Below are 12,050 nucleotides of genomic sequence, written 5' to 3'. Positions count from 1 at the left end.
ACAAAGAGAAGAACAGGGACAGAGAGAGAGACTGCTTCTTAGCTTGCTGCTAAACTGCTTGAAACACACTCCCTAAAACAAAACTGGAAGCCCTGTCACCTGACTGCCACAGCTTAGCTCCAAACCTACCCCCTGCCCCCTACTGACATCACTGAGGCTGTAAGCTCCATGATTTAAAAGGTACGCTCACATGACACAAAGGAGACTTGCTCTGTACCTGGGGTTACCCATTCAATGGTCAGGGTAACTCATTCAGTGCATCTCTTGTGTACGCATTGTAGGCGCACGATGGCCGTGATTTGGGGGCCCTGTGAGCTATGGGCGTAAATCCCATAATGACCACTAAATCTCACAATAGGCCAAAAACGGGACTTGCGCCAGTGAGATCTCAGTTTTAGATCTTCTCCATCCGCCCCCCCCCGATGTAATCAGATTCGCGACCAGTGAGGGTGCAAGCATGATTTCCACTAATTTAAATACATTTTAATATATTTAATCAGCTTAATGTTATAGTGTTCACCCCATGATGTCGTAGAGTCATATGGTGCAAAAAGGCCCTTCGGCCCATCATGTTCTGCAGCAACAATCACGACCGGTAACGTCACACTAATCCCATTTTCCAGCACTTGTCCCATATCCTTGAACGCTCTGATATTATCCTCCCCTTTGGCAGTGTAACATTACGCTGGCACGAATCACTACGGGCTTTCCAAAGTGAAAACCTCCAGTCGTGGTGACCACACCAGTGGTGCGGAAGTGCCTGCAGGCCTGGATGTGGAGGGACAAGGCTGGGCATTGCTCTCTGGCAGCGCCAGGGGCCAGTGCCATGTGGGCACATGAAGGGGCAGTGCCAAGGGGGCTCTGGCAGGGGTGGGGTAACCCTCCTCCTCCACTGCGGCGTGTTGTGGGGGGGGTGGTTTGGGGGTTGGGTGATCTCTGTGAGGCTTATCCAGACCTGGCATTATTGTCTTTGTCTTCATGGAGTCATGTTGGTGAGTCAGCGTAACTCCTGGTAGGACCTTCGATCCGCTTGATTGCTGTTTATAGCTGCTTTCTTCATTTTCCTTCAGGTGACAGAGGGGATAGTGGATTGCCCGGATCTCCACCTTACATTGTGCCGAGTAATCTTCTCGGACAGAAAGGCACCCCCGGCAGAAGAGGGAATACAGGGTTTCCTGGGCCGAGAGGTAATTTTTCTTTCATTTTAAAATCGTACTCCGATTGAAGTTGGCAGTTTGACGGAGGGGGATGTGCCAGTCGAGTAAGAAGAACGTAAGAACCAGGAGCAGGAGTAGGCCATCTGGCCCCTCGCACCAGCTCCACCATTCAATGAGATTGTGGCTGATCTTTTCATGAACTCAGCTCCACTTACCCTCCCGTTCACCATAACCTTTAATTCCTTCACTGTTCAAAAATTTAGCTATCCTTGCGAACTGGGCAGGGAATTCCACAGATTCACAACCCTTTGTGTGAAGAAGTTCCACCTCAACTCAGTCCCAAATCTGCTCCCCCTTATTTTGAGGCCATGCCTCTTAGTTCAAGTTTCACCTGCCAGTGGAAACAGCTTCTATCTTATCTATTCCCTTCATAATCTTATATGTTTCTATAAGATCTCCCCTCATTCTTCTGAATTACCTGTGACAATTGTAGTTTGTAGCTGTTATCTCTGAGAACGGTTATGTGCAATGTGTGCTCATTCAGAAAGGCCTAGTAGAGTCCCAGAGTAGCATCCCAGCCCCCTTCATATCTGCTAGTTTCTGTTGTGCCTCTAGAGGGAGCAATTATCGATTAGAGACAAGAAGGATCAAGATCCCGTAACTGTCACCTGGGAGGGCCACTGAGATCGTGGAGTTGGGGCCTTGGTTCCCCTTGCTCCAAAGAAAGCTTTGAACATTTATACTTTATTAAAGATTTAATTGTAGTTGATAAATCTCAGAATCCTGAGCAGCGGTGGCCTGAGGCCTGGTCTATTCATAGAGAACACATTTTGTAGAGAGGTCCACCATTAGATGCTGTGAATAGAATAGAATCGCCACAGTACAGAAGGAGGCCATTTGGCCCATTGAGTCTGCCCCGACAACAATCCCACCCAGACCCTATCCTCGTAACACCAGGTACTTACCCTGCTAATCTCCCTGACGTTGAAGGACAATTTAGCATGGCCAGTCAATCTAACCTGCATATCTTTGGACTGTAGGAGGAAACCAGAGCATCCGGAGGAAACCCACGCAGACACGGGGAGAATGTGCAAACTCCACACAGACAGTGACCTGAGGCCGGAATTGAACTCGGGCCCCTGGCGCTGTGGGACAGCAGTGCTAACCACTGTGCCATCGTGCCTCATTAACGCAATGAAGCAGATCCTCTGCCTTTGCCTTTAGCCTTTCCTCTCTCTGCGTCTTTTCCATTTCACGTACAAATATTTATATGGCGGCAGCCGGAGAACAACTAGCCCGTTTCCAGAATTGTATCAGAAGAAACAACAGATAGGAAAGAAGCAACAAAGGGGAATGAGTCAAAGCAAAGGAGGATTGGTTACTGCCAAATAAATCCTGCCACAAAGAAGAAAATAAATAAGGTGCACAATAAAACTAATGTGCCATGTATGACAGACCCATGTCCTGTACCAGAATCATTCTGTGCCAGATAGCCCCATTACCCAGCACACCTTTTGAAACATCTTGATCTTGGGAGGGTTCCTACACCTTTCTCATGTTTTTGATCTCCTGAGTAGATGAATGTGATGCCACCTATTGTCAAATTACCTCCATCCTTACAGTGTATTTCACTCAAACCAAGAGTGTTTTGACTTTGTGCTTGACAGTCATTTGATTTCCAGGTTGTAACAGATTCTCACACTCCACACCCGGATGCGGTTCTCTTCTTGTCGATGTTGACTGTACAATGACGATGATCGGATCTTACCTACAGTGCCTGACTAACCATACCGTTCTATCCTGGGATCTTGCGGTTGTGGTTATTTTTTGATTTGTGTTGGTTCAGTTACACAAAGCTCAACACATTTCTATCCACAGTGGCACAGTGGTTAGCACTGCTACCTCACAGCACCAGGGACCCGGGGTCAATTCCCGGCTTGGGTCACTTTCTGTTTGCATGTTCTCCCCGTGTCTGCGTGGGTTTCTTCCAGGTGCTCCGGTTTCCTCCCACAGCCCAAAAGACATGCTGATTAGGTGAATTGGCCATGCTAAATTTTCCTACAGTTTGCCTGAACAGGCACCAGTGTGTGACAACACAGTAACTTCATTTGCAGTGTTAATGTAAGCATACTTGTGACACTAATAAATAAATAAAACATTTATTATTCTCAGGCCATGTTGGAAGCAGGAGGGCCATTGTCTTGTGGTCCGCACCAACTCTTGCATTGAAATCTCCCAGTAGTTATAAAGATATTCCAATTTTGGGGTTCTGGTGATAGCAGTGTCAAACACCTCATAGGCCATGTGTGTTGGAGCACAACTGAGGAATACAGATTCTCAAGCGGTTAACTGGCCTTATTTGAGTTGAGGAGTAGATGGAGAGAACATGTTCTGAATAATTTGCGAGGGATCCTATCATCGAGAGTAATGAGATCCCAACAGCAAAGCTTCCAGCTTGCTCCCACAATGCCCCGGAACTCTTCCCATGCTCGATGAACATGTGCTTTCTTTTGTCTTCAGTTAACCTCTCTTGATGAACTTGGTCCGATTTGGGGAACTGTGTTAATCTTCATCCTATCAAACACCATGTCAGTCACAACATTTTTGTTTATCGACCAGCTACAAGTGCTATGCCAGTCCTGTGTGCGAGGTTCTGACGTTCCAGCTCGCCAGTCGAAGAGCTGGCCTCCTCTTTCTTTAAGTTTGTTTGCTTGCTGCGATAGATTCTGTTCATTTGTTGAGCAGAGACTCTTAAGCTCCAAGCACCCACTGAAGAACCATAGAATCCCTACAGTGCAGAAGGAGGCCATTTGAATCTGCACTGACTTTATGTAAAAGCATCTTACTCTTCTCCACTTTATTCCCATAACCCTACACATTTAGCACTGCCCATCCACCAGTTTTATCGAGTCCTCAGATTACCCAAAGATCAAGATTCCTTTCTCTCAACCTCCTCAGATGGATCCAATTGAATGTAAAGAATTATATTTGATCCCAACTCGATTGTAAGAGTTGTTGAAAGTCTTTTTGACAGAATTTATCCCTTAGCCTGTAGCTCTCCCGAGGTAATGTAAGCACATGTTTAATATTGACTCGCTTCATGGTGTTTTGCTTTGATGTCATTCATTAGGCAGTGTCAACGTATCCATTTAATGTTGAGAGTTTCACTTTAACATTAGTTGCCACAGACTTCCTGTTTACAATACCTTTTCCCTAGTGCTGCTCTCGCCCTCAATCCTCAAGTCAACCTTTGCCCGGCACCCACTCCTAGCCTTTAACTCTATTCATAATGTCCCTGGTGTCCATTGCCAGAACTGGAGACTTAAGCTGCTCCTCCTCACTCTGGCCTGGCTCCTACGCTGCTTTCTGTCCTGGCAGAAACCTGCCCTCTCTGTCAGTTGCCACCATCTTCTGTCTCCTGGCTGCTGGCTCCCATTCTGAAACCCTGGTCTCCAGCTAATGGCAGACCTTGTTTGGTGCAGACCATCCTGGGACTTCAACTACTACCTGCACTGACCTACTCAACCACTCGATGTTGTGTAGTCAATCAAAAATCAGTCGGCAAATGTTCTTTTTTTCATTTGCATTGAAATGGCGTTTTAGGTTTTTGAACGTATTTTATTTTAGAGGCTTTTTTTAATGAATGGAGGCATTCAGGAATTTTTAGCATTTCAACTTAAGTTGCTTTAAAGTTTATCTCCTGCTTTTTTTATTCATTTGTGGGATATGGGCGTCGCTGGCTGGCCAGCATTTATTGCCCATCCCTAGTTGTCAGAGGGCAGTTGAGAGTCAACCACATGTTGACTCTGGAGTCACATGTAGGCCAGACCTGGTAAGGATGGCAGATTTCCTTCCCGAAAGGACATCAGTGAACCAGATGTGTTTTTCTGACAATTGACAATGGTTTAATGGTCAGTCTTAATTCCAGATATTTTTTATTGAGTTCAAATTCCACCATCAGCAGGATTTGAACCTGGGTCCCCAGGACATTAGATGAGTTTCTGGATTAATAGTCGAATGATAACGTCACTAAGCCATTGCCTGTCCATTTACTGTGGACATTCCAAAAATACATACCTGCGCAGGCTTTCAGAGAAGCACTTCGGGGCAGATTCTTATCACAAAGCCCAGAGTCTGGGCAGCGGCTGGAAAAACACAGCTGGCTGGCAGGAAAATTCTGCGTTCAGCTGCCAGCTTCCCAACTGGTAAAGAATTGATCCGCCCTTTGGCAAAATGGTGGCAGCCTGGTAAAATGGCCACTAATGGACCATGTCAGTATTCAGATTTATCTCCGACCTCCCTGTAGCAAGAAACCTGTCTGAAGCTAGTCCCATCTCATGCGTAAAATTCCCTGATGTCGGAATTTGATTGGGAAGCTGATCTTCCTGTCTCGTTCCCCATGCGCCGATTTTACCCCACCCCCCCCATGATCCCACCTCGCAAGGACATGTAAAACTCACCCCTATGTGTCAAGAATCCACCATTTGCAATTCCAGATGAAAAGGAGAATTGCTTTGTATACTTAAATATTACTTCCATTATTTGTAAACGTTATTTGCACTCATTGACAGGCCATCGGGAAAGCTTCAAAAATTAAGACAATTCTTCTGAGTGCACTGGCACCGATGGACATGTTTAAAAGCTATTAAAATATTTTTCATTGAATATACTGAGACAATTGTAACCCAATTTAACCAGCAAATAGTTCTGTACATTTTTCAGAAAGTCATTTCCAGTCACTTAAAATGTTGTGTTAAATAGAGACGTAGAAAATAGGAGCAAGAGAAGGCCATTCAGCCCTTCAAGCCTGCTCTGCCATTCATCATGATCATGGCTGATCATCCAATTCAATAGCCTAATCCTGCTTTCTCCCCCTAACCTTTGATCCCATTATGGGGAGAAAGCGGGAAAGTGGAACCGATCCACTTCAGATCAGCCATGAACTTATTGAATGGCGGGGCAGGCTCGAAGGGCTGGATGGCCTACACCTGCTCCTATTCCTTATGTTCTTAAGTGCTACATCCAGCCGCCTCTTGAGTACATTCAATGTTTTGGCATCAACTACTTCTTGTGCAAATGAATTCCACAGGCTCACCGCTCTTTGGGTGAAAAAATGCCTTCTCCCCTCCATTCTAAATGGTCTACCCCGAATCCTCAGACTGTGACTCCTGGTTCTGGATTCCCCACCATTGGGAACATCCTCCCTGCATCTATCCTGTCTAGACCTGTTAGAATTTTATAAGCCTCTGTGAGATCCATCGTCAGTCATCTGAACTCCAGTGAAAACAATCCTAACTTAGTCATACATCAGTCCTGTCATCCTCGGGATCAGCCTGATCAAACCTTCGCTGTACTTCACGAAATGTTGGCATTCATAGAGTCCCTACAGTGCAAAAGAGGCCATTTGGCCTATCAAGTCTGCACACATCAACTCTCACCCAGGCTTAACCCCATAATCTCACCTGTTTACTCCACTAACTTATACATCTAAGGGACAATTTAGCATGGCCAATCCACCTACCCTGCACATCTTTGGACTGGGGGAAGAAACCGGACCACCCGGAGGAAACACAGGGAGACAAGGAGGAAAGGGGAAACTCCACACAGTCACCCAAGGCCAGAATTGAACCCAGCTCCCTAACACTGTGAGGCAGCAGTGCTAACCACCATGCCACCGTTTAACAATATTTGTGGCAAACTCAATTTTGAATATGTTAACCAAAGTCTGCAAATTAAGGCTCTTAAATATATCAAGGAATATCTTTTAATTTATTTTAGAGAAGGGGGAAGATTTAAATGTTACCCAGTTGCACTGGTTCATGGCCGATTTTATGTTTAATGATATGCAAATGAGTTTGTGGGAGACTTTGAGAAGAACAATGTTTGCAATGGGTGAGAATCTGGGCACACTGTGCCCTCTTTGCCTGTTGTTCACAGTGGAAACTCCACCCCATGGTGTTCATTTGAAATGAGGAAGTCAATTTTCCAATTGTTTTTTTCAGGAGACAAAGGTTTCCCGGGGCCACCCGGTACCCCTGGACTCCCAGGATTACGGGGCCTCCCAGGACGTGACAAAGGCAGGCCGGGTGATCCTGGGCGTCCTGGATTCCCTGGACCACCAGGACAAGCAGGACCGAAAGGACTAATCGGCATTATTGGTTTCCCTGGAATGATGGGAGAAAAGGTATGGATCCTGTTCAGTGTAAATCACTTCTTTGCAAAGATTTCTTTCCAATTGCCTACCCCCTTATTATAATGGGGGTGGAATTTGATAGGTAATGAAGATAAGCTAACAATTTGCATTTATATAGCACCTTCCACAACCTCAAGATATCCCAGAGCTCTTTATACGCAATGAACTACTTCTTTACAGAGTAATCATTGATGCAGTGGAATAACACGACAGCCAATTTACGCACAGCAAGCTCCCAGAAACAGCAATGTGGTCATGACCAGCCAATCAATTTGTACTGTTAGTTTGGTGCAGACAGTGGGGCTAATTGCTCTTCTCTTCAACATAGTGCCATTTGATCTTGTATGTCTCCCTGTGGGCAGACCGCGATTGAGCTGAATGTCTCAATCAAAAGACAGCACCACCAACAGTGAGGCACCCTCTCAGTTTTGGATGGAGTGTCGGCCTAGATCTTTGCGTTCCAAACTGGGATTTGAACTTACAACCTTCTGACTCGGAGACAAGAGTGCCACACCAAATTATGCCACTCTGACACACTGCTGGCTTTTTCATGCATGATTGTTTCTTGCTTGCCTATCACAGAACGCTTTCCAGCATTGGGTAGCTGACCAGGAATGGGGAACCTTGGCTGATTTGTTATCTTGGCACAGACCAGGATTCAAATCTGGGACTGCCTTGATCAGTTTCATTGAATATTATCCCACACAGTGCGGGGGGTGGGGGGAGGGATTGACTCCTGAGCCAGCTTACGACTGTAATCTGTACTTTGGAGATTTTTTTTAAAAAAGGAACAGGATATATGTCGCTGGAGATAACCGTTGATATGTTTAACCGGAGTTTCTGCTAGATTGCGCAGTGCTTCTCGAAGTAATTTTGCTTGAATTCAGCCAACACAGTGCCAAAGATCGGGGAATTTCAAATAGAAATCAGGTTCAGCTCAAAGCGAGTGTTTGTGGTCTTTTGTACAAGTACAACATCATACCAGGAACTGGACCTGTTCACATAACAGGACAACCACACCCACCCCATCCCGATTAACATCATTGTCATTGCGACTTTCCGTTCTTTGTTCCCATTTGTAGACCTCTGAGGAGGTTTCATCAAATTATTTTGGTTCACTTGTGCGCAAGAACACTGAATAGACTGATCAACACTAATAGATAAAAGCTTTAGGCTAAATTTTCGTTCCCGGGTTAGGAGGGCAAAGTCAGGACAATACCCAACGCCGCGTAATTGACCCAGGGAAAAGTGCCCCTGAAGGTCAGACTTCTGGACAGATAACGTGGAGAGGTGGTGAAAATGGGAGCTATGGTGGGTAACCCCAGAAAGAGATCAGAGGCCTGCCTGGGGTAGAGGTGGGTTGTGCAAAAGGGAACGTTGTCGAGACTGTGAAAATTAACAAACGAAAAGCAGCCCTCACACCGCACACCCTCTTCCCATCCTCACACACTCTCCATCCCCTTTCCATGCCAATCCATGGCATCTCATGCCCTCACCCAACCCCGTAGACTCTCATGCCTTCCATGCCAACCTTTTTTCTCCTACCCTCCCCATGGACCGTCATGCTCTCAGTGTCACTCCACCCATCTCCATGGTCTTTTACAGCCCCACATTTGCCAACGTAATGCCAGCTCATGCCCCTACCCACCATCTTTTGTCTTTATATCTATCATGCCATTCATCATGCATCTTAAGTGCCTATTGACGACATCACTGTTAGGTTAAAAAAAACTAATTGATAAAGACCCATGCACTACATTTACATTAATCCCTTATGAAAACAAACATGTGTATTCATAGTCCCACATCAGTGAGTTTATAACTACTTGGAGCTGTCATTTCAAACCATGAACTGACAAATGTCTTGATAATGAAAGGTTGTGAAATCAAGCATGCAGCACTAATCCTGTAATGAAAACTTCCAGGCTTATGTCAAGGGACAGGGACCACTGTTTCTTTTAACTGAAAGGACAGGAGATTTAAACCAATTGACAGCACGGTAGCCACCTTGACAGCTACCTTGAGAGGTTTCTTGACAGTTCTTTCAACAGGTACCTTGACAGCTCTTTTGACCGTCCTCTTGATAGATCTCTCAACACTTTTCTCAACATGCCTCTTGGCAATTCTCTTGACAGCTATCCTGACAGCTCTCTCAACATTACTCTTGATAGTTTTCTTGTTAGTTCTTTTGACAGTTCTTTTTGCAGTCCTCTTGACAGCTGCCCTGACAGTTCTCTTGATAGTTCCAGTGGACTTGACAGTTCCAATGAGCTTATGCACTTTATATGCACATTCATGTCTACTTTTAACAATCCCAGAGGGCACTTTATCAATCCTATGGGGCATCTTACATTTCCCAAAGGTGTCCTGAGACCATTTTCAAAAGAGTACCATTCTCATAGAATCTTTACCTTGCAGAAGAGGCCATTTGGCCCATCGGGTCTGCACCGATTCACTGCCAGAGTATCTTACCCATGCCCTCTCCCTCACCCTATCCCTGTAACCCCACACATTTACCATGGCTAATCCATCTAACCTACACATCTTGGGACACCAAAGGGCAATTTACTGTGGTCAATCTACCTGACTTTGGAGTGTGGGAGGAAACCGGAACACCCGGAGGAAACCTACACAGACAGGGGTAGAATGTGCAAGTTCCACACGGACAGTCACCCAAGGATGGAATTGAACCCGGCTCTCTGGCATTGTGAGGCACCAGTGCTAACAATTACGCCATCGTCCTGTCCTAAGGATAATGAAGCCTGCGCCCCATGGCATCATGCCATCAGACAATGATGCCGTAGTATTCTACATTATTGTGCAGGCTATCAAATCGGCTGTTCATGGTAATCATTATAAATTAGATCACTGATAAACATACTGCATTTGGAGTAAAGTTTCCACAGGTTGGGCGGTGGTTTAAGATGTTAGGATGTTCCAGTGGATGTAAAAGTAGGCCACAGATGCTATATATTAATCTAAAACACGCTACAGGAGTTGAGGAAGAATTTCTTCACTCAAAGGGTGGTGAATCTCTGGAATTCTCTGCCCGTTGAAGTGGTGGAGGCTGCCTCGCTAAATATTTTTAAGACGCGGGTTGATGGGTTTTTGATAAGAGAGGGGATTAAGGGTTATGGGGAGAAGGTGGGAATGTGGAACTGAGCCAAGACAGATCAGCCATGATCTTATTGAAAGGCGGGGCAGGCTCGAAGGGCCAGATGGCCTACTCCTGCTCCTATTTCTTATGTTCTTATGTTCTTAAATGCTTTATATTTAACAGGGTAATGATGGTCCACCAGGTCCTCCTGGGTACGAAGGAGAAAGGGGTCTCGTTGGTCCAAAAGGTAAGAAGTTGGCCAGCTCTGCTTACCAAAGTGAACTCCTGTTTGTCCTTGCTATGTGTGGCTTGCTTGTTGCATCACTTGGTACCTTTAAGATTGCTTTGAGGCTACTCCTGCACATATCTGAAAGGGAAGGTTGATTGTTTGCTGTCTGTGTGATGCGTTTCTCTGTCACCACACATCAACGTAGCCTTGGGGAAACATTGCTCCGAATCCACTCTTACTCCCATATATTAAGCATTGGTTTTATCACCAGAATCTCTCCTCAAATTGTTATAGCGACTTACAGATTTGCTTTCGTTTTGCTCGACACTGGATTTAAGATGCACTCTGCTTGGTGATACTAGCCTGAGTGAGTATCTTTAAGTTCCACCAACTTTAAGAGTAGGGAAGCCAGTGGATTGTGGAATCAAACCTGTGACTAAGGGATCACAGGCTAACACCACAGGAGCAAACCTTTGCCTCCATGAATTTTGAAGGAGCTGGAGTAACATCAGTGGAGACCCAGGGGGTGATCTTACCAGCTGGAGGGGGTGGAAGAGGGGATCAGTCGAGGGTGGGGATAGGGGAGGTAATTTGCTGGGGATAGGCTGGGGTAGGGAGGGAATTGGGGCAATAAGCTGGGGGGGAGAGATATGCCGGGGCAGGGAGAGGTGATACTTGGGGAGAGGTTATCGGGGCAATACTGGGAGGTGGGGGTGGTGACTGATAGCTGTGTTCTGTTGCACAGAACAGAGAGGTGTGCGTGCGCGCGATAGCGCCCTCTAGTGTGAGCAGCTGGCACTCTGTCATAAATAGATTGCATTCACTCCATCTACTGGCGTGATTCACACTTTGCCTCCTTTCTTGCAATAAGTACCAAAAGTTTGTGTCTGAAAACTTTCTGAGAAAATGGGTCTGATTCTCTCCTGTTTTCACGCTCATTTGGCACACATCCCCCAGACATCAATGCACTAGACAGCTGTGAATGTTACTGAGCAAGGTGGTTAAAAAAATAGCAAGGTTATTTTGGGTTTATAAAGGGAGGAAAAGAATTTAAAAGCAAGTAGGCCATGTTAGAATTTTATAAATCACTTGTTCTGCCTCAGCTGAAGCACTGTGGACATTTCTGAGCACCACACTTCAGGACGGCATTAAGGAGAACGTTACCAAGACTGAGAGACTTCAGTTATGAGGAGAAGTTGGAAATGTTTAGGCAGGCCTTCCTGGAACAGAGAAGGTTTAGAGGTGACCAAATAGATATTTCCAAGATGATGAGAGTTTTAATCGAATGGGTACAGGGGTTTGGGTGATGTTAGTGGAGCAGTCAATCAACAATGGTATAGGTAGGGAAACTCAGTGTCCCCACAACTCTCCAAC

The 12,050-nt window shown here is 45.7% G+C and overlaps 1 protein-coding gene across 1 annotated transcript in view; it reads left to right on the top strand.

Annotated features, from left to right (window-relative positions):
* Positions 1-12,050, top strand: part of LOC145342476 (uncharacterized) — a 363,690-nt gene that overhangs the window by 318,529 nt on the left and 33,111 nt on the right. Inside the window, exons 33-35 of the mRNA XM_080188038.1 lie at positions 1,071-1,187; positions 7,160-7,341; positions 10,631-10,694. Of these exons, the coding sequence (XP_080044164.1) occupies positions 1,071-1,187; positions 7,160-7,341; positions 10,631-10,694 (363 nt within the window). The remainder of the gene's footprint in view (positions 1-1,070; positions 1,188-7,159; positions 7,342-10,630; positions 10,695-12,050) is intronic.

Source organism: Carcharhinus amblyrhynchos, chromosome 4, assembly GCF_965287045.1.
Source record: "Carcharhinus amblyrhynchos chromosome 4, sCarAmb.v2.hapA, whole genome shotgun sequence".
In the NCBI taxonomy this organism is placed as follows: domain Eukaryota; kingdom Metazoa; phylum Chordata; class Chondrichthyes; order Carcharhiniformes; family Carcharhinidae; genus Carcharhinus; species Carcharhinus amblyrhynchos.
Note: the sequence above shows the minus strand (reverse complement) of the source record. Positions and strands in the feature narration are given on the sequence as shown.